The sequence below is a fragment of the Mauremys reevesii genome, linkage group 5 (assembly GCF_016161935.1).
Source record: "Mauremys reevesii isolate NIE-2019 linkage group 5, ASM1616193v1, whole genome shotgun sequence".
In the NCBI taxonomy this organism is placed as follows: Eukaryota; Metazoa; Chordata; order Testudines; family Geoemydidae; genus Mauremys; species Mauremys reevesii.
This window is the reverse complement of record NC_052627.1, coordinates 35,642,624-35,670,216: the sequence shown is the minus strand read 5'-3', so window position 1 is coordinate 35,670,216 and position 27,593 is coordinate 35,642,624. Positions and strand designations below refer to the sequence as shown.

Sequence of the window (27,593 nt, the reverse complement as noted above, 5' to 3'; positions counted from 1 at the left end):
GTTCTAGATATGGGAGGCCTACCATGTTGGGCCAGATCCAGCAACACCAACTCACAACTTAGGAGTTGTCCCACTGATTTGCTTGAGAATCTTCTTTTCTGATGGTTGCCTTTAAAAAAAGAAAAAAAGAAAAAAAGAAAACACCTTGATCTACAAATTATTAGGTGTCTTTTCAGCAATATTCAATTCTCTCCCCACCACCCTCTGTGAGGTAGGGAAGCATTATTGCAATTTGCCAATGAAAAATTTGAGACAAATAATGGGGAAGTGATTAGCTCATGGTCACAGATAAGATGATCATGTCAGAAATGAAATGAGAACTCTGGAGATCTTGGCTCCCAGTCCTGGGCTTAGATCCCTTTCCTATACCAGGGGATAGGCCCAGTCCCACATTCCTCAACAGGGCCTTAGTTCAGTTAGAGTTTTGCCTTGGGTTTGGACTGTAGGATCTGGCCCTATTGTCTTGTTTGTTATTATTTTTCAGCTTTTAGATGTCAGAACAAAAGTCACATCTGCTACAATTTATGTCCTAGAAGACAGCTTTATTAAATCCGTGAGAGCAGAAGAGAATCATGTTTTGTCTTTGAATTTCCGGCAAACAACAAATGCCAAAATAGTTTCCAAGTAAGGTGGCTAATTTGATTTTTTTTAAACGTTTAACTGTTAAATCCAACTAATAATGGCTGGGTAGGAATCATTAATTATATGTGGTTTAGATGTTTACTTAACCTTATAATTAAAATAGAAAACCACTGACTAGTGTATATATTTAGTGTATGTAACTATACTTTGCAGTCACTTCTGTCATCATTCTCCCTCCCTCCCTCCCTATTTCCTATTGTTTGTTATACACATTTGTGGTGTCTTGTCTTAAATTAGGGCTCATGTCTGCAAACACTTGTATTTTATTCATGCAAGCAGTGCCATTGACTGCAATGAGACTGCTTGTGTGAGTAAAGTGTCTGCATGATCATGGCCTAAGACCATAAACTTTTCAGAAAGGATTTCTGTCTAACCTCTATGTTTGTGGAGTACCTAGTTCAATGGGGCGCAAATGTACTATCATGCTGCAAGTAATAAATAATGAAATAATAATAGTTGGAGCTGGTCAAACTATTTTGAAAAATTCAGTGTCCATCAGGGCCGCCCAGAGGGGGCCTGGGGCAGGGCTGGGTCTTCGGCGGTGGGTCCCTCTCGGAGGGAAGGACCCGCCGCCGAATTGCTGCTGAAGAATGAAGCGGTGGAAGTAGAGCAGCCTAAGTGCTGCCGATCGCGACTCCCCCTCCCGGCGGCTCTGGTGTCCATGGATTATTTATTTTATTTTTTTTTAAAAGAGTGCTGATTTTCCAGCTACTGATTTTTCCCCCTCAGTTTTTGATCACATTCTTAATGGAGGTATTAAGCCATAACAACATTCTAGTTTTGTAGTCATTCCATTTCTGCATCCTCTCATTTCTTTAGTAGAATTTTAAACAGAGATTGACCCAAGTTGCAAGATGCAGCTCCACATCTAGACTTCCAGCATCTGAAAGTTCAGAGGTGTTTGGATCATGGCTTGTTATATAGATCGGGATCAACTGCAAAATTTGGAACAATGTCTGAGTCCAGACTCCAAAATCTCCACCGAAGTTTGGAGACATTCATATCTGGGGAATTGGTGCAGGAACATGCTTAGGGTTTGTCTACTAAGACTTAGTGTGTAGCAAACCAGGGTGCAAATGTACAGCTCACTAGTCTGCGGCACACAAAGTCACCGTGTGGACCCTGCTGCTGCACACTGAAAGATCCACAGTGAGCACTGACATACTGCTGTTTAGGTGGCAGGGTCCACATGGACAGTTAGTGCTGTGGATTTACATCCCAGCTTGCAGTGCACTAAGTCTCCGTGAAGACAAGCCCCTAGCATTATGGTAGAAGCATAACATGGTTTCAAGAAAAAAGGGCATTTGCTATTTCAGTAGTCAGAAGTTTCTTATACAGAAGCACATGAAATATTTCAGACTAAAGACCCCGCTTTAAATTATCTGGCAGTAAGGTATATTTACACCTACAAGTTCTGGAAGGCTGTTTCCCATATGTTATGGAGTTGAATCCTAGATAGCCTAATACTTGGGCACCTTATTAATTAGACAGATCAATTTCCTCATTTCCCTCCAGCAACAACTCCACTAGTATTAAATCCTCCTAATAGCTTAAAATGGAAAAAAAGATTTACAGTGTTTTCCTATAACTTTTCAAATGAGAAATTCATTGATTCTGTGATTCACATCAATGGGATAATATATTTCTTTCTCCACATAATTCATTTACCTCTTCAAAACACATTCCGACTTAACAGTGTTTTTTCCAATGTGTGGCTGCAGGCAGAAACTGGAATTGAAGTCAACAGAAGCTGGCCCTAGGGTGATTGCTGGGAAGCAGGTTGCCAGCGTTATCAATACTTTGGACTCTAATTACATAGCAGTGCCACTAGTGGCAGAGCCAGTGAAGATTGAATGCAAAAACTGTCCCTCAGTAAGTAACCACTCTGTTAGAGACTTACATTCAAGGAGGTGAGCAGAACAGGTTTGAAAAAGAAATTTCTATCCAACAAATATGCCAAAGAAAGACGTGTAATATATCATTATAAATGCCACAGGAATGCCCCAAAACATCTGAACATTATGGTAGTGCTGTAATGAGTCAACAACCAAGGCTGAGTTGAGTTTTGCACTTAAAGTGGAATTAATCCGTTTTATTTTCTATGAATAATATCATGCATCTCCCTCTAAACTTACAGCACATATTCTTAAGAATAGAGAATGGAATTTCTGAGAATTTACAAGTAAATTCATAAATGTATTAATTATAATCACTTTCAAATAAAATGGGCCTTTATATATATATTTTGGAAAGTCTAATCTTTCTTCCCACTCCCTCTAGCAAAACAATCTTGATTTTTTTTATATTTGACGTACACACTAGCAAAATCTACGGTAAAAGCTACTTTTTTTTTAAAGTATTGATATTGTCAACAAATATTTTAACTGACATTGAATGGGTTTCTTTTCAGTGAACAGATACCCTACAATTTAGAAGTTATGATTCTAAAAACTTTTTGATGTGGAAGGTATGGCTGCAGTTCAGCAAGACACTGAAGTATGTGCATAATTTGAAGCCTTAATGGGTCTATTCATGCACTTAAAATACCTTGCTGGTCTGGAGCCTGTGTAAATTATTTTGCAGTAAAATCATGCTGTAATGTTTTTTCCTAGAGTTTGTATGGCTAAACAGAAGGGATATTGCATAAGTACTAAAGAAGTTCTGAAGGGGCGGGTACATCAATGGGAGGCAAACAGCTGAGAAAGAAGTGCCCTCCTTCCCCATGGGGTTGTGCTTACGAATGTTTACACTGAACAGTTTCTCACTTCTTATTGTGAGAGCTGAGGTCAAATCATTTGGATCTAAATTTGTCATAACAGTTGTAGAGAGAATTTCCAGGCCAAATTAAAAATCATGGGGTATATTTACAGAGCACTGTATGAGGAATGAGGCATGGCATTCTCACTGTAAACCTAGTGGAACGGTGACAATGGAGTCCTACTATCCTACCGTATTTTACTGTAACTGCTATACAAAGACTGGGTCTATAAATAGACCACTATATCCAGAACAGCAACATCATAATATTTAGTACTTCCATATCATAATATATATTAATGCCACACTGATATAGTATGCCACACACCTTTACGTTGTCAAAGGCCTTCACAAACATTACCTAGTTCACTTAGGTGTGGTTAGGATTAGTAAAAGTAACCATTATCTCCATTTTACAAGTAGGAAACCTAGATACAGAGAAAGGAAGGCCAACATTTTTAAACTTGGAACCTTAAAGTTAGGCATGTAAATTCATTTTTAGGCACCTCACATAAGTCACTTGATTTTCAGAAGTGCTGAGCAATCATTGTTCTTACTTAAATGGGTGCTCAACATTTCTGGGAATCAAGCCATCTATTAAGATGGCTACTTTAGTCATGCACATTTGAAAATTTTGGCTTAAGGAACTTTCCCCAAGCTAAAGAGTAAATTTGATTCACAGTTGAAATTTGAAGCTGCTTCTCATGTAGTTTAACTATTAACCTGTCAACATATAAAAATAGTAACTGCCTTATAATTTTTCTTTATTCGTTTTACATGATTTCTAACTGCAACGGGTGAAGCATTTCCTGGCAATTAATGACGAGCCAGAATTCAAGACCCCAAACTTCTTCTTGGGGTCTAGCCGCCTCAAACTGGTCAGCTGCCGGAAAATGCAAAAGAATCATTATAGCTGGATGAATGTTAAAAGATGATTTAGCGTAATCTAAAGTAATGCAAAAGACATTGATTGTCTAGAGCACACCAACCGAAGGGCATCACTCACCACAAACATTCATTTCTCTATGCTGTATATTTATTCATTTTCAGATTACAATAGTGATACTGACCTTGATGCTGGGCATCAGTGACCAGCTGAGATTAACAGCCCCCATCTGTGCCCCAGGCCATCAATTCCTCCCAGATGGTCATTAATCCCCAGGAAATACCCAGTGCCTCTGTCATTGTTGCTTAATTACTGTCTGTGACAGTTCATGGAAATTACACTCTGTACCACTGAAGTGATATTTCTGTTTGCAGGCAGGTTCAAGTGCTATAGCTTAATACAAACTCTGTGAAGGTAGAATATTTTAGCAAAGATTGAACTGGTATTGATGTGATTTCCCACTTCGGAGAACTGCAATAAACACTGCTGCAAAGAACAGATGCATTTTCACCAAGGAATGTCCTAGATAATACTAGGAAACAGAAGTGGAGGCAGGTGATAGACTAGAGAAAAGGTCAAAATATCCATACAGATTTCTTACCAAAGGGCATCTGAAAGTAACCCTCTCAATCTTTAGATTTCTTAACGTTGAACATGGGCTTCTAAAACACTGCAATGGGAAGCCTGGAAATGTATAAAATCGATGCCGAGAGTTTAGCTGGATTGAAAAAAGGGACTGGACATTTATATCACTAACAGGAACATCCAGAGGTACAATAGTAAGGATTTAATAATTAAAAAAAAAAAGAGAGAGAGAGGATGACAACAATTGGATGGGATATAAAGCCTCACAATTCAGGACATAAACTAATCTCTAACCACAGACGGAAGGAAGAAACTTTTCTTTTGGACATATTGTCCCATAACTGCCTACTGCAGGGTTTCTTGTCCCTCCCTCTCAAGTATCTTGTACTTCCCACCTCTGTGCACAGGATACTTGACTAGACGAACCAGACGTGGTCTGATTTAGTATGGCTATTCTTGTGTTCCTGTAGTGCTGGTACATCACTTTTGACTGACTCTTTATCGTGGCCTAAATTTCACCCCCTTTCCCTTCTACAACTGTCGTGCAGCATGCTATGCCCCACTTGATTGCTATCCACAATAGCAGAGGTAGTTGTATTTCAATGGTATATGGGTATAGTTTGTGGGGCACTTTAAAGATACTTTGGGATGACGTGCTATATACATGTAACATATTATTAATGATTCAACAACTGAAAGCATGCAAAAGCATCCTGTTTCCAATACTCTGCTAACTACCATTTTATAAAGCAGCCACAAATTGCTACCTCTCATCACCATACACAATTGTAGAAGACAGAATGGGAAAGTCGTATGGGGGGATCTGCAAAGGCTTCTTACAAAAGTGCCATCTTCTAAAAAAAAATGTCAACGTGACATTTCACATTTCTTTCAATAGTGAAGTTTCAAGAAAACTAGAGACATATCATGAGAACACTGTATTTACAGAGGCTGGGCAACCATGTTTTGGACCAAAATATATCACATTTCAGATATTATGTAGTATTCAAGTGATACTGTAGACTTCAATGAGACGCTCAATTTTGGTTTCGCTGCAGTAATGTAATTGCTGGGACCTGGAAAAGGTTTAAGAAACACATAGTACCATAGCAGAGGCATATTAAATGATATCTAGGGAATCTCCAGTATATGAGATTTCAACTAGTATAAACTATACTCAACATATCTATCATGGGACTGATTTCCGAGAATTGAAACCAGTGCACAAGGTTTGACATCAAATTGTTTAATTATTTTGCAGATTTCTGAGCACTGGCAGGCTATCAGGAAACAATTGGAACCTGAAAACCTTGCCAAAGCTGAAGCAACAAGAAGTTTTTTGTCCTTCATTCAGAATCTCAGGGAAGCTACGAAAGAGGAGATACTTCAAATTCTTAGAAGTGAAAGAAATGAAGTACTGTAAGTCACGAAGAGCAAACTTTTACGCTGTACTAAAGGGTTTATAAAACACAAAAAATGTGGGGTGGGTGCATGGGAGAGAGTAACTCATCCACATACATGTGTAGTCATATTAGTGATATGCTGGATCTGTAATAGTTAACACTTTTCTATCTACAGGGAAGGGGAAGTTTTTTTAGGATAGTGCTTGCTTCTGCAATAATATGTTCTTCCAGTTTATTATTCAGCCCCTAGATACCTTTGGCAACTGTATAGCATCCCAGACAGTGTGGTCTCTGGTAAACAACAGAGTCAAAGCTGGAACTCGAGCTGAGTGGAAACTCCATCTGCAGTTATAGCTCTTTTCTTTTTACAGACACACTTTTCCTTTTTCAGATTTAATCCTGTGGACTTAAAAACACTAAGAACACTTCTAAGCCTTTTGTCATACTCTTCCTCTGTATTGGCATAAAACAAAATATCATCTACATGTATGGATGCCCCTTGCTGTCCTTCAACTATCTTGTCCTGGAAGATTGCAGGAGCACTGGTTTTGCTAAAAATGTAAATGCTGAAAGCAGTAGCAGCCAAAAAGAGTAATAAATTCGACCTATGATTTACTTTCCATGATCAGACCTGTTAATAGCTCAACCTCTTTGTTTCTGTAAGTAGCCGTGTCTTTTCAATACATTGCCTAACACATTTCAATAACTTATTAATTTCCACTCCCCCCTTTACAGTCCTCAGCTGGTGGATGCTGTAACCTCTGCTCAGACCCCAGCCTCACTGGAGGCCATGCTGGAGTTCCTGGACTTTAAGAATGGAAGCAGCTCTGTCCTGCAGGAGCGGTTCCTATATGCCTGTGGATTTGCTTCCCACCCCAATGAGTTGCTACTGAAATCTTTAATTGTAAGTCAAAATGGCAGAAAAAAAAACCAAGCTCATTTATTACTCAAAGAGCCTAAGCCATGCTGAGAGGGGAGGGAAGGAGTGTTCAAGCATCTCATAACTTTGAGGTATGCATATTCTGCTGCAGGTTGTGGCTCATACAGTACCCACAATGCATACGACTTTGATACAGAACCTATATCTACTTTGTAAAATGTCACCTCTGCTTACACCACAGAAACCCTATTACATAACAATATGTAGGTACGTCCCCAGTTCTCCTAGAGCAGGGTGGGCAAACTTTTTGGCCCAAGGGCCACATCTGGGTATAGAAATTGTATGGCGGGACATGAATGCTCACAAAATTGGGGGTTGGGGTGCGCACGGGAGTGAGGGCTCTGACTGGAGGTGCAGGCTCCAGAGTGGGGCCAGAAACGAGGAGTTCAGGGTGTGGGAGGGGGGTCCGGGCTGGGATAGGGAGGGTGGGGTACGAGGGGGGGTGAGGTCTCCAGCTGGGAGTGTGGGCTCTGGGGATGAGGGGTTTGGGGTGTAGAAGGGTGCTCCAGGCTGGGACCAAGGGGTTCGGAGGGTGGGAGGAGGATCAGGGCTGGGGTAGGGGGTTGAGGTACCGGGGGGTAGCTCAGGGCAGCGCTTATCTCAAGTGGCTCCCAGAAGCAGCGGCATGTCCTCTCTCCAGCTCCTACGCAGAGGCGCAGCCAGGTGGCTCTGCTGCGCGCTGCCCCGTCCACAGGTGCCACCCCTACAGCTCCCATTGACCATGGTTCCCAGGCAATGGGAGCTGCGGGAGGCAGTGCTTGGGGTGGGGGCAGCATGCGGAACGGAGCCCCCTGGCTGCCCCTGCATGTAGGAGTCACAGAGGGGACATGCTGCTGCTTCTGGGAATCATGTGGAGTGGCCGCTGACCCTGCTCCCCGGCTGGAGTGGGGAAAGCCCCAGACCTCGCTCCCCATCGGGATCTCAAGGGCTGGATTAAAACAGCTGGCGGGCCGTAGTTTGCCCACCCATCCTAGACACTACCAGATCAAGCAACATTTTACAAATTGTTCTTGTTAGTATACCAATTCAGAGACGAAATATATAAGAATTCAGTATTTCTATTATCTGTTGACATCAGCTTCATAAGGAACTGCTGTGCCAGATATTCTGAATGAAACTTAAAAGGGAAAAAACCCTACATTTGGTTATTACACTCGACGGCAGAGCAGTATTCTGCTGAGAACAAGTGCAGTCCTGTAAAGTGATGAGCACCCTCCTCTCCCAGGGAAGTCAACAGGAGTGGAGGGCGCTCAGCACATTGCAGGATTTGTACCATTCTATTTAGATGTGAAGGCTAACAGTGTTCCCTTTCAATACCAGAATAGACTCCAGGGCCAGATTGGAAATAGTGAAATCAGAGAAACTGTTACCATCATCATTGGCGCACTCGTCAAAAAGCTGTGTGACAAGGGAGGCTGCAAACTGCCAGTAAGTATTTGCTGTTTTTCTACTGGCCAAATTTTGCCATTGGATGCACATGCACAACCCCTGCTGAAAGTATTGGGAGACCCATGCAAGCATCCCTCAAAATTTGCCCTCATGTTTTAAACGTAGCTTACGGACACCTACCTTTAATATGATGGACAGACTTTCTTTAGAAGAGGTTTTATTTTGTGCTCTGGGGGCCAGATTCTGATCTCAGTTACATCTGTTGTGCATGCAGATAACTCTAACTCCTCCTGATTTACACTAGGGTAACTAACATCAGACCTCTCTCTAATCCCAAATGCCTGTATGTTCCTAGCCTGGCAGTAGACATGGTACTTTTGTCTGGTTTTACAGAAGTTTTTGGCATCCCCTAAGAACTTTGCACAGTCAGGGTCTACCTAAAACATGGAAACAACGTAGATTACAGATTCACTGGAGTCGGAATACTGGTCCAAGTGGTGGACTGTGTCTAATCTGTGCTCAGTGCAAGAAGCTCCTAGGACAGATTCTATGCCATTCTATGGGTCATGACAAGAAGTATAGCAACCCGAGGGACAAGGAATCCTCAGCTGGTCAGATCTGCTGGATGTAGGACTCCTTTGCACTGCTGAAGAGCCTCAAGCATCCAGCCAGCATCCAAGGATTTACACCTTTTATTTTTCTGTTAAGTACCATGCGTTCCTATACTGCTGTGTTAATAGGCACGAAGGAACATTTCCCGTGTCATTTCTTTCTGTCACAATTACTTAAATTGTGTCTGTTGGCCTCAGCAGCGGAGTCAGTATGTTCCTTGAATCAACAGGTGCATGCTGAGTGAGTGGCATGTTTAGGAATCATGCATCAGGGCATGCCTGTAGATGTAAGGAAGTTTTCAGTATGCAGTTGAAAAGTCATACCTTTGCTAAATGTGACCAGTTATGTTTTAAAGCAGCCAAAGGTATCCGGACCCAGTCCTGCAGCTCCTACTCACATGGGCGTTGAGCAAGCTTAGCACCTTGCAGGAAGTGCTCGGCACCTTGGAGGATCAAATCTTAAATGTGGCATCTATTTTCTTTTCAGGCTGTTGTGCGAGCTAAGAAGCTGATCCTAGGAGGATTAGACAGGGCAAAGAAAGAGGATGATGTGAAGATGTACCTGCTGGCAATGAAGAACGCCCTTCTGCCTGAAGCAATTCCGCTGCTGCTAAAATATGCGGAATCAGGAGAAGGGCCCATCAGTAATATTGCTGCCACAGCTCTGCAGAGATACGGCAACTCTTTCATTACCAGCGAGGTGAGAAGATTTACTACAAGGGAAAAAAGACAAGAGCAGACATTTAAAATCAAATGTAAATTAAGTGGAGCCCATTCTTCCTGTCCCACCCCATTTCAATTTACACTAGATATTTTTTCTTTCAATAAATGGTATTTTATACCCTTTCATGGTGTAGCCAGAAAACTATTCATGGCAGTTTTGATCTCTACACATCTCTCTTCCCACAGAGCAGTATCTAGAATTAACCTGTGGCTCCAGAGTCACATGCAACAATTATGGTACAGCATGTGGAGATCCCGGCTCTGATCTGAACTCCATTCACAGATGTGCTCGCTTTGCTGTTTGGCACACAAGAGACATGCTGGGAATGCTGAATATGTGAATGAGAGTAAACAGGATCCTTCCTTGCCCCCCAAGTAGCAAAGGAAAATGGGTGGAAAGGAAGAGAGAGAGGCACCTCTGTCTTCCTTCCCAGCAGCCAGGAAAGGGATTGGTCAAGAGGAATACTGAGAGATTATGGCAAATGGAACTACAGAAGCAGCAAAGAGTCCTGTGGCACCTTATAGACTAACAGACATTTTGGAGCATGAGCTTTCGTGGGTGAATAACTTCGTCGGGTATTCACCCACGAAAGCTCATGCTCCAAAACGTCTGGTAGTCTATAAGGTGCCACAGGACTCTTTGCTGCTTTTACAGATCCAGACTAACACGGCTACCCCTCTGATACGGAACTACAGAAGATGATCCCAGAGCAAGGTCCTGACATCATTGCATTGCACTGTGTACTTCTGTTGCTGTTCTGCACCAACCACTGCTGACCTTGCATTGCCATGATGCAGTTTCACCACACAACCATCTCAGTCCATCAGCAGGCCATGACTGCTTCACTCTGTCACTCCATTAGTTAGGAAGTAGCTCTGCAGCCCTTCATGGTAGGATATCTCAGTAGCAGACAATCCTTAGCTTGTGGAAAATGTATGATTATTTTTAAAGATACCTCTTCTCTTAACCATTTAAAGAAATCTCCTTAGCCATTGTCAGCCTTGTATTAATTCTCCTCAACTATGCTCTGGCCAACAATCTTGCTGTCAGTGCTAATGTGTAAGGCTACGTGTGAGCTATTGTTGAAAACATAACGGCAGCTCCATTGCCCCACACAATTACTGTACTACTAGTGTTTAACATGTAAAGTGACACTGGGAGCATAAAAAGCACTATATTAAAACATACTCAAATATATTAGCTATGGACCTAGACTAGGCAGGAGTCAGGCTATGTGTTTGCATCTCTGACATCATAAATTAGTATGATTCCATTTTCTATGGATACCTGTGACTTATTAGGTGAATGTTCTGTTTTCTGATTAGGTGAAGGAAACCATGAACCGGATTTATCACCAGAATCATAAAATTTATGAAAAGACCCTCAGAACCACAGCAGCTGCCATTATCTTCAGCAATAACCCATCCTACATGGAAGTGAAAAACATCTTGCTTTCTATTGGAGAACTGCCATTGGAAATGAACAAGTACATGCTCTCATTAGTCCAAGATATACTTCATTTTGAAATGCCTGCAAGGTACATTATGTTTAATATATGTGTATATACACACACACAAATGTACAGGCATACACAGATATACACAAACTTATTGCTCTCTGTACTAATGTGACTCGGGATAAAAACAAAGCGTATTCAGTTAATAGCTAAGAAACGTGTAGTTTTTAAGAGGTAATAAGTGGGCACATGCTCATCTTTCTGTTTTTGGGTACTGCCATTTTAAAATAAATCCATATATTCCAGTGGCAGACACTGAACGCCTGACAGGAGATTTTCAAAGGGACAAATGGCAGTGAGGCGCCTAGCTCCCTGCTGATTTTCGATTGGTTAGGTGGTTCCCTGCCGTTTGTGCCTTTGAAAATCTTCCCACCTGGTCTTCATTCTTGATGTTCAATGGAGCTTATGTCTTATGTTTCCAAAAAGTGAAGCTCTTTGAAAAGTTGCAGCATTAAAAGAAAATCATTGAAATATCTTTCATTCTAGACTATATTAGTTTTCAAATAAAACTATTTTAATTGCTAACCTTCCTACAACCAAACCCAGATCTGTGGCCAAGACCTTAAGAAAGTATCTCAACAATTAAGCCAGCCAGGTACTTAACAAAAAAAATCTTTCAGTAGTAATCTTTTAGATTTTTTATTGAAATATCAATTTATCTAAACAGATTAAAAATCTTACATTCAAAAGAACATTAAAGGTGCAAAGTGAAGCACCAAAAAGTCAGATAATACCTGTTTTGTGGATAAGAACTTTACTCCCCAGCGGTTTGTCCGTCTACGATCTTAAAATTATTTCAAGAATAAGGAAATAATCAACATCGGGTGGAATTTTCAAAAGTGCATAAGTGATTCAATGGGACTTGTGCGCCTAAATCTCTTAGGTGGTTTCTGAAATACCATCTATTATCCCGTATCTGTTTATCGTCAGGTTTTAGGAACTGATGATCCAAAGTCCAGTGAAGTCAATGAAAAGACTCCCATTGACTTCAGTAGGCTTTGAGTCAGGCATAGAGTAGTGTGAGCAAAGTTAAATCTTCTCTTTCCCAATAGGCCGACATTCTTAATGTTCTCGTGGAAGACAGTACAGTAGCAAACTAGTTTTTTTTATTTTTTAATACTGCAGCAAAATGATTCGTAAAGTTCTGAAGGACATGGTTGTGCATAACTATGATCGCTTCTCCAAGACTGGGTCGTCTTCTGCCTATTCTGGCTACCTGACACGTATGTAACCAGAAAAATGACTTTTTAAGCCTGTTTATGTTGCTGGTAACTTGACTTAGTTGCAGGCATGATTCATATCTGGTGTCTTTGTTGATTAAGGTGGTCCTGATGCATCATCCACGTACAGTCTTGACATCCTCTACTCAGGCTCTGGGATTTTAAGAAGTAGTAACATGAACATCCTTCTTTTCAATAAAAATGCTCAACTTCATGCCAGCCAGGTAACTGTCGTGCACTATGTAAACACTGAGCTAGCATATGGGCCTGTTCTGGCAGCCTTTAAGCTAACGTATCTCCTATTGAAAACCAGTGCATGTGTGTGCGTGCGCATTTAAGGACTATTGGGTCAGACAGAGAATATGCCACCAACAGAAAAAAATGCTGACAATGAGATACAAAAGAAAGGCAGTTCCTTATATAACAGGTCCAAAGTTTTACTTCTAGGGAAAGACAGTATAGTCTACTGCTAGGCGCAAATTTCACCCACAACTAATTAATAGCAATAGCTGGTATGAGACTACTTTACTGTCTGTTTCTCCTACTGCTTTTAAACACTGTTATATTTTGATCAGATGCTTTTTTCACCTACAGTAAAATTTAAAAAAAAATTAAGTTAACTTTAAAGTTCAACTATTATGTACTAGTATCAGAGGGGAAGCCGTGTTAGTCTGGATGATCTGTAAAAAACAAAAAATGTCCTGCACCATACAGACTAAGAAATGTTTCTCTGCAGCATGAGCTTTCTTGTTGTTCTTCTCTTTCTTTCTTCAGAATCAAAGAAGAGTGGTAGTATTCTCATACTCATCTGCTGAGTCTGTCTGTTAATAAATACATTATTGTGTACTAGAAATACTTGTAGTGTTTAAAATTCCAGATTAGGCACTTTGTCATGGATAGTGTCTCACTTTTGCCTTTTAGGTTGTGATTGAAGCTCAAGGTCTAGAATCCATAATAGCTGCATCTGCTGATGAAGGCGAGGAAAACCTGGAGTCCTTTGCTGGCATGTCAGCAATCTTGTTGGATGTTCAGCTCAGGCCCGTTACCTTTTTCCAAGGGTATGGAGATTTAATGTCTAAAATGTTCTCGGCAACTGGAGACCCTATGAATGTGGTGAAAGGACTTATCCTTCTGACAGATTACTCACAGGTACTAATATCTCATTCTAAACTTTTTCAGTCTCTGAGGCACACACACACACACTCTCTCTCTCTCTCTCTCCCCTAGTCCTGCCCCTCCAGACACATTATATTAATCTGACGGTTTGCTCCACTTATTTTATACTGAAGAGTCTATAGGACTTTACTTACTTTTCTATTAAAAGGGAAATTATATATTGCATGAAATCAGAAGACAGGAAATCAGCCTGGATAGAAGAGAGTTAAGATAAAAGCTGCAAATACATATCACTCTAAAAAAAACCACATTAATACTATAAAAAAAACCTAGTTCCCTGTGGAAAAACCCCGCTGACTCCCAACATATTAGTAGTAGATATAGCCTCCTCTCTACCCAGTTATTTTGTAATGTACAGTTCCTATTAAAGTGGTGGGGTCACCAATAGCCATCTGTTTTTATAGCGCAGAAGTTATCCAGTGATCTGACACTCTTCTTGTTGTCAAATGCTCAGCTAAGTTACCCAGGCTTGCATGCACCGTGTGATCTTCCTTAACTGCTCACTTTACAAGCTTAGTGCTAACATTATTCAGAATTTACCGTGAATGCACAGAGTGCAATGAGTCCTTGAAAATAAGTCAGTGACATCAAAATGATCTGTCATCGAAAGTCTAAAAGGCTCTTCTCAGTAAACATTCTTCCCTCAACCAAACTGGCACCAGAGATGCTAAAAAAAAAAAGTTACAAGATATTTTCTTTTTGTGTGATGGGCCAAGTGTTTTTCACTGTCCTTGTATTGCTAAGCCACTGAATTATATTTGGTCAAACTTTCCCAAACAATTCCTCTTCAGATGGAAATCACCAAAGGTGAAGGATTCAGACAGTTATAACCATCTGAAAACAGGGATTTAAAATTGAAGCTATTATACAACTTTAGATGTAGCTGTCACTACTGTGCCGACTATAGCACTGCAGATAATCTTTTCATCTTTAACGAACACCATATGAAGATATGGTTCATTATGTTATATGTTTTTCTACTTACTTCATACGTATATCTAGCTTCAGATATGGAACAACCAGGCATCTGAGTAGCACAAATCTAGGACACTTAACCTAGCTCAAAGAGACAGCATTTGGATTGATTTTTCTGTTCTGCTCAAATACAGGTGTGTGGAACTGGGAGATCTAATGGTAGAAATCAACCTATAAAGAACTGTAGGCTCCAGTTTTATCCCAAAGTAGTACTGTATTGGATTACTGGGCAAGCATGGTGCAAAGTGCTCCCACTGAAAAATTTCAGAGAGGCTCCGGTAGTGGAACTTCTCACTTCACAGAATCTCATTAATCTCCCCTACTTTTTGGTGGAGAATGTCAAACTGTTCAAAGACAGTCTGCCTAACATTGTACCCTTGACAATACCAACCAGAAATGATCCTGAGCCCCAAGTCTTCTGCACCAGAGGATTGGCATTTGCATTTCAAATCAAGCACAACCACTTTTAAATGGTTCTGTCAGCTAAGAGTTTCACATCCAGTACACAAACTGTGAACTCAAGTTCACTGAGAAAACTGGTTGGGTTCTAACAAGATCACACGCCAGAGGTCCAGCTATCAGACAGTGTGTCAGTGACTTATTTTACAAACCTGGCAGGTGGGAAACATGATCAGACCTTTATGTTCTCAAGCTCAGATCACATAAGGGCGGTGTTTCCAGAACTAAATCTTTCCAACTGCCGTGCATGCCCAAAGCTCCCTAAATATTCTGGCAGAATCACTTGGCTAAGCACCCCGAGAACTCTGCCAGCCAGTGGATTCTGGACTCCTTAACTTCAGATAACCTAGTAAGAGTGCAGGGCACTCCAGTGTTGGAACTGCATGCCATCCCTCACAACAGCAGGGCATATCGTTTTAGGTCAGTCACTGAAATTCAGGAAGCTTTGGCAGTAGAAGCTCTGTAACAGCACAGTGAGCAGATGGGATCACTCTCTGCTTTCTCTTCTGTGTCACTGACAGCACAGTTGCTGTGCAAGCAAGCTGGGTTCCAGGTAGCAGATACCTCAATTGATCCTTCCTAGCCAGGAAACCACTGGTTCCTTTTAAGCCCCATCCACACAGGGTCCTCAACTGCTTTACAAGACTGTTTGAAAAAAAAAAAAAAAAAAAAAGAAAAGCTTCAGGCTAAACTCTTTTTTTCACAGTACAGCTGGTCAGTGTGTATGGGGCTGACTGAGACTATTTTTAACAATCATGTTTAAGATTAGAAACAACCTTAACATTGGTTTGCCACTTCCATATAAGCCCACTACACTGTGTTAGAAAAATTTTCACCTGAAGTGCCTTTAAACTGTGCTTAGAACTAGAACCGTATCAGGAAACTGTGTAAAAAGTGTAGATGGAGCCTTAATTGAATGGTAAGACTGGCATTTAAGAATCTAGATCTGAGAAAGGAAAAGCGTCACTCCCTGCACTTGTGCTGAGCCATTTCACCAATAGCCATGATTCACATAGCTTCTTACCCATGGTTTTTGCTACCAAGGTACTAACTCTGTTTCCTTGGCCAGCATGGAGAGTGGCACACAGCCCCTGTAAACCATACTGGCCAATGGTATGGCTTTATAAAAGAGTTTATAACATTGTTCATCCTTCTCTATAGTGCCCAGTGGTCAGCTACCTGCTAGCCTGATCCACAGTCAGTCATGGTGTGGGGCAATATGGTTTCAAGCACAGACAGGAACAAATGTGTAACAGTAAAGGATGTAGATAGCACAGTTGCTATCCTATTTATAGGAGAATGACTTGAAAGCTGAAAGGAGGAATTTAAAACTGGCCAATTGAACTTTTGAAAACTAATTTCAGAATATTCTATTTTATAGGGTCTCAAAACTGTATAATCTGATTTTTTTTAAAAAAGTCCTTTAGAACTGTTATAAAGGGTTTTCTACTCTTTTGTTCATCTGTATATGGATCACTTCAGGTAGTAGTTGCTCCACTGCTAGCTGACTAAACAGGTGAAAAGAGTGTGTCAAATATACAACAAAAATACCGGGAAAAACAGTTTTCTTTCACTAGTTCCTTTCAGCGGTAGTAGTCATTACTATAGTAGACAGCATTCTCAGACAGATGTGAATTCTAAGTTGATGATGTCCCTTTAAACTCCTGCTCCTGCCCGCTACCCATGATGCAGTGTTTTTGTGAGAGAGGATATTCCAAAAATCTACAAACAAAAATCCTCAGGGTGCACTATGCATCTATTACCACCTTTCCCGACTCCGTTCAAGGGTTAAGAGTGAAATCATAGTCCTCTTCATAAAAGAAACCACTCTCACAGAATTATTTTTGAGCGCCAAAGACACCTGCATTAACGCTCCTGGGTGTAGGAACAATATTTCTTCTCGGTATCGCATCTGCCAGAAGAGCAGGGAAACCAAATATTTTATGAGTAGGTCAAAGCAGCCATTTGAAAACCAGATGCCCCCACCCCCAAATAAGTGCCTTTTTCAGCCCTGCTGTTTGCATTCCATTCCAGTAGTACAGTAGTGGGGTTTTTGTTGAAATGTGGTCTACTTCAGCATTTTGAATCAGTACCAAGACATTGATCCCAGTTTTTCATATCATGTCTTCTGTTACAAAGGACACTGTTAAGCTTTAAATAGTAAGGCAAAGGAAAAGAGTGCCTCTAAAAGGGCAACACCCATTGGCTTTACTGGGATTTGCACATGTTTAACTGAGGATAGAATTCAGCCCTGGAGTAAGTAATGGATGATCAGGTCAACCTTGTTGTCAAATCTCATAAAAACATTAAACAAACAGACATGGGTGTTCATGAGATTTTCTTTGAGTTTTAATGGCAAATTTAACTTAACTATTGCAGCCTTTGAAGTCCTAAATAATCACATCCACAGTAACTGTTAAATTTAATAATTCAGCCTTTACAAATTGATCCCTCACTCAAATATTTAAATGCAATTTGACATGCATCTCAAAAAATCTGCTGCCCTGTTTGTGCACAAATGACTTCCAGAATGCATGCTATTACACACTCACATACATTCAGTTATAGCCCCGTCCGGTTCTAATTTTTAAAAGAGAGGCATGGAATGCCTCTAGATCCAAATGAGCCAGGCATTTTTAATTAGCTACCATGGGTGAAATCCTGGGACCATAAAAATCAATGGCAAAATTCCCTTTCATGTCAGTTGGGCCAGGATTTCACCCAATGACTTTAACTAGATAACAAGAATACAGGATAACAACATGTGATCAGGCTAGTGAGGGGCATCCTTGTTTATAAGCTACATCCACGCCCACTGCATTCTTAGGTTAAATCTCCAGCCCACTCCAATAGCAACTGACTGCCAAGTGACAAGCCTATTGAACTCTGCAACACAGAATGATTCAGACCGTAAAAGGTGAAGTAACCAGATACAGTCACCACATTTCTCCAAGCTCCATACACTGTGAGTGGAAGGTTTTAAGACCCTCCCCCCCAACCAACCTCTTTAAGCACCAGCCCCTGCTGATTGAGTTGGGGAGGGAACCTAGGTCTTTCTCATGGCAATGTTCGCAGGAGACGGCAGAGCTGCTGAGCAGCTAGCAAGGGAAGGACATAGAGAGACCCCTTTGTCCAGCCTAGGCGTGCAAGGGGGGGGGGCAGAAGCATCAAGCACTCCTGCATGCTGCAGACACCTGCAGTAGTACAGGGAACAACACAGGAGCAGAGAAACTGGCAGAGGGAGGGACCCAGGTGAGGAGGAGGGAGGACAAGTATCCCCATCCCAAAGATGGTCACAGGGGAAAAGGAGAAAGAGAGCAGCAGATTTCACTGAGCGTAGACACCAGCAGCTTGTGTGTACATCCTCCACCAGCCAGCCCCTCTCACACAGCTAGCCCTGCTCAGCGTGGGGGAATTCATCTCCCTAGGACAACAGGGGTGAAAGATGGCCAGCCACAGGCTCCTCTTCCCTCAACAGTGAAGGCTGACAGGCCCGCTGCCTGAATGGAGGGGAAAGAAAAGCCAGCTCCCATTGTATTGAAAGTGGCTGCTCCCATTCTCGTTTCTCCTGTGACTGTTCTCCGGGCAGAGTGCCCACTGCCTACGCCCCACACCTGCTATTTCCTTCAGGCGCAAAGGGGACAGAGGCTCCTGCCCCCACCATTACTGCTGGTGTTTTTGGAGGAGGGTGTAGCTTGATCCTGCTTCTTCAAGCCCCAGAAGGAATGGAGGAGCCAATGGTCTTTATACCCAGTGGCTTCTCAGAGTATGTCTACACTGCAATAACACACCTGTGGCTAGCCCGTGTTAGCTCATGGGGCTTGGGCTGCGGGGCTATAAAATGGCAGCGTAGACATTCGGGCTACAATTTTATAGCTCCACAGCCCGAGCTAGCTGATGTGGGCCAGCCACAGGTGTGTTATTGCAGTGTAGATGTACCCTCAGATGCCTGGCTGCCTCCTGCTGCTGCCGCCACAAGGGAGGCCTAGGCTGCCTGTCAGACTTCAGTAGCCGGGGAGAGGTGCTCCGAGGGCCCATACATTCACCCAGTTTTTAAAAGTTAAAAATGTACTGGGCAATCACTATCTTCTCCCAAGTGAGGCTCAGAGCGCTGCTTTAATTCACTAATTCTAAATCAGGTAGAAAAATCATCATTTTTAGAGTTAGTCAGACCAACAAATCCATTTTTTGCTAGAAAATGCAGGTGCCTCAAAACTAGAATGCTTTGCAAAATCCCTGTTGATTTCACCCAGATTTTGTTTCGGAGAAAACAAAAACATTTGACAATATCAAAATGTCCCATTTTGACACTTTCAGAATAAATCTTTTGGGTTTGTTATTTTTGTTGTGAAATATTTTAATGTATTTTTTTTAAAAAAGTATAAAACAAAATATTTTGATTGATCCAACACTCCTCCCTTCCCCCCGAATTTACCTTATTGGAGAATTTTGAAATGTGTGTGTTTCATTCCAATTAAAAATGAAGCCAAATTTAAAAATCCTTCATAAAATTATCCTCTGCATAGCTCTAATCATCTTAACTGCGCAGAAGGTGAACTGAGGCAGAGAGATTAAAACCCTTATCCAAAGCCCACTGAAGTCAACTGGAGACTTTTTATTGATTTCAGTGGGCTCTGGATCAGGCCCTAAGGGACTTGACCAAGGCCATAAAGGGGCTCAGTGTCGGAGCAGGGATTAGAACTGGGGAGTTCCTGTCTCCCTGGTCTGTGCTCAGTACATTATGCTGTACCTCTCTCTCCACCAATGCTGTTCCATGGACCTTAGCAAAAGGTTTGATTTACTGATTGGTAGCCTTTGCCAGCCATTGACACTGCAAAGTTAGGTGGTGGGGAGTTATGGCCTAAATCACCCTTTTCCAAAATGAAATTAACTTTTTAAAAAATGAATGAGATGATCTAGTTTTAAGGTGAGTGGGGCAGTTATATAAGGCAAATCAGATTACCAAGTCGTGTGAACTTTAAAAACTTGGCGGACTGTCAAAATTCAAATGTAACAAGCTGCTGTGAGGCTGAGCTATTATCACTTCCGAACCTGACTCCAGGCAATGCATTTCCAGTCCAGCTGTAAAGGTTTCAAGCAGCCAGAAGCATGCCCAGTGCTGGCAAAAAGTGCACTGATAGCAAAATCTCTCTATTTGTTGTAGCCACCTGATTGATCAGATCAGTTCCGTCCACTATAGTTCTGTATCATTCTAGATGGTCCTGCTGGCAACAGTGGGTATTTTATTGCCATTATGGGGCAACACACTATACTGGGTGCTCCCTGCTAGCAGGCTCCTTCAAGACAAACTAAGAGTAAGCCAGAATGCCACCGTGGTTTTCCTGGGAGGTGCAGACCTGTGTGGTAGCTCTGTCACACTTTGTGAGAAGGGGGCAGGATGCTCCCTGTTCTGCACCAGACCAGTAATGGTGTATGGTGGGTGAGGTGGGAGGAAGGACACACTCGTGGTCCCAATCTCACCCCCTCCTTTTCATAAGGGTGCTGGGCAAGAGCAGAGGCTATGTATGCTCCCCAGTGAAGTTCTGTTCATCCTCTCCACAAGGATGGAAGAGGATAGAGGGGAACGCCATGTGCTTTCTCTCCACTTGAACAGTCCTCAAAGAAAAAAGAAAATGAACACCGTTTTGATCTGTATTTAGCAAAATGGAGTGTGATCTCTGCTCTTGTATGCTTTCAGGTCATTCAGTTACAGTCTGGGCTGAAGGCCAGTGCAGAGTTCCAGGGTGGTCTGGCTATTGACATTTCAGGTGGAATGGAGTTCAGTCTTTGGTACAGAGAATCCAAAACCAGTGTTAAGAACCGGTGAGATACTTACAGTACACACTGTAACCTTATACTCTGAAATATGAAAAATGTAAAATGAGCTGGTCTATTTTGAGGCTTTCAAAACAGAAGCAACCTTGCATTTTCATTAAAATTAAGGGAGAGTTGTATTAAATGCCTTTTAAAATTAGAGTCACATTTCAGGGGGAAAATAATGTGGCAATAAGTATGTTGTCTGTATGCAAATGCCAGTGAAAGAAAAGATATAAAAATGAATCACCTTTAACCTGTTATAGAAAATCTGAATGAACGTTATTGCTTCAAAGGCTACATTCTGCCCTCTTTTAGATTGAGATAGCTCCACCGGTCTCTGTGAAATTATCTCAGTGGATGTGAGAACTGAACTTGACCCCAGGTGTTCAAAGTGCTATAAATATGCTGGGTAAATTTTTCCAAAGCGCCTACGTGATTTAGGAACCTAGATCCCATTTTCAAAAAATGACAGGTACTTAAGTCTCATTGAAAGTCAGTGGGAGTTAGGCCCTTAGGTGCCTAAATCTCTTTTGAAAATGTTACCTCCCTAATTAATTAGTTAAACCTGTGAAATAATTATCATCACTTTAAAGTGGGGAAAGAGAGGCAGAGAGATCAATTTACCCAATATATAGCAAATCAGTGTCAGAATAAGGATTAAAATACAGGAGTTCCTTGCTTCCAAACTCATGTCTAGCCTGCTAGATTATGCTGCCTCTTTAGAATTTGAGAATGGATTTGATATTACTGGATCTGTAGCCTGAAGCAGTACGGCAGAAGTTTACTCACTCAATCCTAACCAGAAGTAAGGATGTGGCCTCCCTTGAGAGAATTACATCTTTAGCCCTCTGAATGGAAACTGGAGTTATGAGATACTAGTCTCCAAAGGGAGCGGAAAAGGTGTCTGCCCGTGTAAGGTGCCGAGCATCTCCTGTAGGATGCTGAGCACCCTCAAGTTGTGTTGACTTCCATGGGCATTTTGGATGTGTGAGAAAAGCATGATGAAGTCCAGAAGGGTTGGTGTTTGAGAGAAGAGGGGAAATGGGCAAGGTTGCTAATGTTCACTTATGATTTCTTGAACATGATGTAAACACAACTTGCTTTAGGGTAGTGTGTTTTATATTAATGATGACTGTCATCAATAATAGATTTAGGCTCTCCTTACTGGCTTTTACCAGCTTTGAATGGCAAGGATCCCTCTCCTAGATAGTGAGTAAAGTTTACCCATCCATATAGTACGGTCCTTGACTGGTGACCAATAAAGCAATTACAAAACGGATGCCACTGCTTTCAAAGATAACCCTGAAACAGAGACATCCTAGTGTAAGTGGGTGCATCTCCACTGGTCCCATTTTCACTAAGTCTGAGTTTCACTCCTTGACAATGATGTTTTGTAAGTTCTGCAAGCCCCGGACTGCTTTGTCAAAAATGCCAGTGAGCAAAGATTTTGGGTATAAATTTGCCAGAGACCAGGGCCGGCTCCAGGCACCAGCGAAGGAAGCAGGTGCCTAGGGCGGCCAACAGAAACGGGCGGCACTCTGTCCATTATTGGGGCGGCACGTTCGGGTCTCCGGCAGCAATTCGGCAGCGGGTCCTTCAGTCCCTCTGCTTCAGTCTTCGGCGGCAACTCAACAGGATGTTTTTTTTTCCTTCGCCACTTGGGGCAGCAAAAAAGCTGGAGCTGGCCCTGCCAGAGACACCTGGTGTGGTCATGTGCACCAGTACAAAATGAGTATAAAATACTACCAGATCAACAGGGTAGTATTTTATCTCTCTTTGCCTCATGTAGATAACTAAAGGAGGCCCTTTGAGGAATCAGCCCTGGACATCACAACAGCCCACGCACCATGCTTTTGCAGCAAGCTCCAGTCATAAAGGATGCCTGTTCCATCCAACATTAATGGTTCTTTTCTCCTCTCTGCGTCTGCGTGTGTGTGCGCGCGCACGTGCACAATCCCCAGTGGTGTCAATCCCCAGTTCTCTAGCTACACTTACATAAGAACAAACTCCAAGAGAACAGTCAATATTATACTGTTCAAGTGTTAGGACTGTTTGCAGTTTAACCTCCTGTTTGTTTCTGAGCCCTGTTAATAATACATTCTAATATCTGAATTTACTTGTAGGGGAGCCATGGTGGTAGTTGGTAACATCTTTGTGGATTCCTTCTTTGTGAAGGCTGGTATGGAAACCAGTTTTGAAACAGAGGCAACACTAAACTTCATCTCCACAGTGCAGTTTTCAGAATATCCATTTTTAGTTTGCATGCAAATGGACAAAATTGAATCTCCATTCAGGTAAGAAATAAAAACACTATCTGAGATTTCCAATTAACCATTTAGGAACTCCAGATCTTTTTTCCCTCCATGTGTTTGATGTTCACAAACATGAGGGATTAAAAACAGAGACTAGATTTAAGCGTAGTACAAGCAAGTGCTGTGCAAGATCACTCCCACACACAAATCTCTGTTACTGCCATTCATCCTTGACCTACAACATGCCAGAAATATGGATAAATGTTTAGTAGAGACTTTGACAACCACCACTGCACTTGCTTTGATTTTGCATTTTTGTTAGATTTTCCACCCAGCTTTTAGAAGTAAAAACCAAGTGAAATAACCTCACTAAATTACCTCAACATGTCATCATTATAGATGGTGAAAAAACCTGAGTGTCAAACAAAGCAGCACCACTGGCACTGTCTATCCTCTGTTCATTAGGCCAATGACGGTGCAAGTGCTTAGCTGTAAAGCACTTGAGCCTGCAAGGTTGCCTTTATGACCTACTGCTTCCTGATGCTTGTGAAATTAGCCAGAATATTTAGTGCTTAGATCAATTATCATTCTCTATAGTAGATACAGAACTTCAATAGGTTTGGAAATATTTTTTTTGACTACAGACAGTTTTCCACCTTGAAATTTAAAATAACTATACAATAAAGTAAAAGATGTTTTCCAAGGGGCAAGTGGTAGCACTGCATTGCCATGTAAGATGCCTAAGTTTGCTTTTCTGTCTTGGTCCATATCTGCTAAGAATTGAGAATGGTCTGGTGACAGCATTCTCTGTCCCTGTGAGAAAGGCTTCCATTCAGTGCTGCTTGGCCAGAGGACAATGTTTACAATGATTGGCCCAATAGGGGAATTTCCTAAAGCTCTCCCAGGAATCCCATCTCTCTGAAAACATGGTATTAGTTGTACTGATATGTATGCTGATTATATATACAAACCACTAGTCCCACTGAAACCAATCAATCAGGTAAGGATGTGGTATGCCCTTACCTAGATTCACATGTATGGATGCAGATTTTATATCAGTTTTGCCATACTAGATAACAAAGTTGTGTCTTTGCAGGCAATATGTGACTAAATACGAAAGCCTGCCATCTGGCAAACGGTACACCTCTCGGAAAGGAAAAGTCAAACTGCTGGCAGGTTCTGAATACCCTCTCCATCAAGAAAACTCCAACATGTGCAGGAAGGTTTTCAGCACTCAGTCTGACTCCTCCGACAGCTGGTTTTGAAATGGGCACCTGTTCTTTCATTTTACTGAACCCATGGCCCCCTGAGTGACTTAGGCGTCTATGTACTGTACTAGCTCAGCGCCTGATCGTGCACTGTTGAAATCAATGGGAAGTTTGTCATTGACTTGCAACAGGCCCAGGATCAAACTCTTATTATGTGCATAGTGTTTACATATTTACATATATTTAAGACTTTTGTAAAAAGCTAAGAAAAAAACAAAAACAAAACAGTTTGGAGGCAATCCATTCACTCCCCCTTGGGAGGTATGATTTCCATTTTTTTTTCCATTAGCAGAAAGACATTCATATTTTTCTCAAAGTGGGAATATAGAAGCCCATGCTTCTGATTTTCAGTAAGAACAATTATGCTGTAAAAAGAATGATTATTTATAAATACATTTAGAGACAGCCATTTGTTAAAAAACTAACCAGTTCTCATTTAAATACACAGCAGCATCGTTCTAAGGAGGACCATTAATTCTTGGTTGCTCACTGCTGTCTGTTTAATCAAAAGCAGGGTGTATTTTTACAATTTTTTTTTGAGCCTTAGTCTCATAAGTATCATCTATCCTTTTTTTTTTTATGGAGTGCTATGGTTAGACATGTTTGATTAAAAATTTAGGATGAAATTTTCAAGAGTGTTCCGCGTTGGCTTAATTCTTCTCCCACTGACATAAATTGAAGAATGCCTATTGACTTCAATGGAAGCAAAGTTAAGCCAATGCTGATCGTGTTTGAAGATTAGACTCTGAAACTTCATGTAACGATGAAGCATCAAAGCAGGCACATTTCTAGAGATGAGCACTCACTGTAGCAACAGTATGAAATATGATTAGTTTTAAAGTCTTGAAAATGAGTTGTGAATGCACCATCTAGCAGGTCCAGTCAGGAGAGAGAAAATTCTAGTATTCTCCTCTATGGGAGATTACTTATTTAGACTAAAAGAGGAGCCTAAGTTATCATTACTCACACAAGTAGTTCTACTGAAATCAACAGTACTACTCAGGGCAGTAAGGATTATTTGTGAGTGTAAGGTTTTACAGGACCAGGACCAACCTTGGCTGAAAAAAAATACTGTATTTGTTAATCATTTTGCAGTTATTACAATGTAATAAACAAACAACTATTTCCCATCACAGAACACACTACTTTCCCAAGTGATCCACATTATTTATCATTCCATAGGACAGAGTGTCCAGTGTAAGTGCTGGGCTCAAACAGCCTAGGATAAGTTGCATTTCAGAAAATGAAATCAGGCAGAAAAAGCATTTGGATTGTCCCACATACGCACACCCCCACCCCCAAAATCCTTATCCTGATATAAAGCACAAAACTGCCAGTCTGTTCAACACAAACAGCTAATCTGTTTGTTTTAGAACTATAAACAGGAATTTATGGGCTGATTACTGTATTTCCCAAATACACCGTTGATGCTACAGCACATTTTTTGCCAGAGCCTAAAAATAAAATGGGGCAAAATAAAATAAACAAAAATCCTTCTTTCACGCTTGGTTTTTGTTTGTTATGTGTGTGTTTTGGGTAGTTTTATTCTCTAAGGGGTGGTAATTGGGGGACGCTCACCTCTTGAGTTCCTTCTGCTGCGGCACACGGTACTGCAGGCCACTTCCTGCTCCTGGCACCCCTTGTAGATTGTCAACCTTGCTTGGTGGGTCTTCAGTGGCTCAGTCCTCCAGCCAGGTGTCACAACAAAATGCACCCCTTCCGGGTAGCAAAGAGTCCAACAAAACTGTCTATCAACCCTTGTGAGGGTCTTCAGCCCCAGCTCTTGGGCCTTCAAATTCAGCCCTTTGCTCAGGCTTCCAAATGAGCCTTGTTCTCTTCTTGGGGTTTATACCACTTTGCCCCAATGGTGGAACCCGGGCCTGCCCACTACTCCTGATTCCAACCTTGGGACCCTATAAATAGCAGCCATGTACTACTCACTTAAATTCCTTATTGTTACTTTCCTGGCACTCTCACCCCTCACCTCAGGATTAAAGTTCTTAGATCCTCTCTCCCAGCCTAAGCAAACACAGCCAGAACCAAACTCTGATTATTTTTCAAGCTCTTTTGGCCAGAGAGGAACACTGTTCCCCACCCCTCTGATCCCAGCCAGGATCTGATGGTCCTGCAGCTCCTTTTATCTCAGCCTGTGGGTGCTGATTGGTTGCTTCCATGAGGCCTCTCTAGACAGGCCTGGAGGACCCACCTTTGCTGCTCCTTTCCTGGGGTGCAGTGTTGTAGGACCATAGGGCCTCCAGCAGGGGTCCACAAAGGCCAGGTGCATCCCATCACAGGGATAAATGCTGCCCTTTTGTCCATAGCCAAGTAGTCTCTCCCTGAAGTGGAACTGGTAAGGTTCTGTGATGCAAAGGAGGAGCAGGATTGGAGAAGGAAGGGCAGATAAAGAATGTACACTCTACGCATGGAACTCAACTCTGCACCTAATTGATAATCAAGCTAAAATCTTGTTTTACCCCACACAGAAGCCATTTGGGCCTCTTACACAGCCACAGAATCCATTATGCGGCCTACAAGATCCACTACAGTCTATTCTGAGGGTGGGGAATCATACCTCTCTAGCAATGCAAAATGCTGAAAGCCTGTCTTCATTCCTTACCGGCAAAGACATTATAAAGCTTCCGTTGTGATGTCACAGTTATTATAGCAATAATGTCACACTGGAAACACAGAGATATAACTTCATTCAGGATTCAAATAGAAAGATAAATTAATTTGTGAATGGGAACACTCTTCAACATCAGCAGGAGAAATGTTGAAAAATACTAGAAAATCAATTACAACTGGTGGGAATGTTCTTTTCTGAATTCAATTTGAACGGATGCAAATCACACTCCTGTGCTACATACTGAATATCTGATGATTACTTACAACTTTTAAAAAGTTAAGTCAAATTAGAAAAAAAACAAAAAAACCCACCAACCCACAGGTATTTATAATAAGGGATGTGAGCAG

At 41.6% G+C, this 27,593-nt stretch overlaps 1 protein-coding gene and 1 long non-coding RNA gene across 2 annotated transcripts in view; one reads left to right on the top strand and one right to left on the bottom strand.

Moving 5' to 3' along the window:
* Positions 1–26,084, top strand: part of LOC120405526 (microsomal triglyceride transfer protein) — a 38,412-nt gene extending 12,328 nt beyond the window's left edge. Inside the window, exons 6-18 of the mRNA XM_039539164.1 lie at positions 485–624; positions 2,364–2,514; positions 6,132–6,289; positions 7,009–7,177; positions 8,534–8,641; positions 9,701–9,913; positions 11,263–11,474; positions 12,579–12,676; positions 12,776–12,897; positions 13,595–13,822; positions 20,982–21,106; positions 23,224–23,394; positions 24,449–26,084. Of these exons, the coding sequence (XP_039395098.1) occupies positions 485–624; positions 2,364–2,514; positions 6,132–6,289; positions 7,009–7,177; positions 8,534–8,641; positions 9,701–9,913; positions 11,263–11,474; positions 12,579–12,676; positions 12,776–12,897; positions 13,595–13,822; positions 20,982–21,106; positions 23,224–23,394; positions 24,449–24,617 (2,064 nt within the window). The 3' untranslated portion in view covers positions 24,618–26,084. The remainder of the gene's footprint in view (positions 1–484; positions 625–2,363; positions 2,515–6,131; positions 6,290–7,008; positions 7,178–8,533; positions 8,642–9,700; positions 9,914–11,262; positions 11,475–12,578; positions 12,677–12,775; positions 12,898–13,594; positions 13,823–20,981; positions 21,107–23,223; positions 23,395–24,448) is intronic.
* On the bottom strand, positions 23–26,444 carry LOC120405527. The gene is made up of 4 exons (XR_005598645.1): positions 26,199–26,444; positions 9,776–9,926; positions 4,887–4,969; positions 23–109 (listed from the first exon to the last, which is right to left on the bottom strand). It is a non-coding gene; the product is annotated as an uncharacterized LOC120405527 (long non-coding RNA).
* Between the last annotated feature and the right edge of the window lie 1,149 nt (positions 26,445–27,593).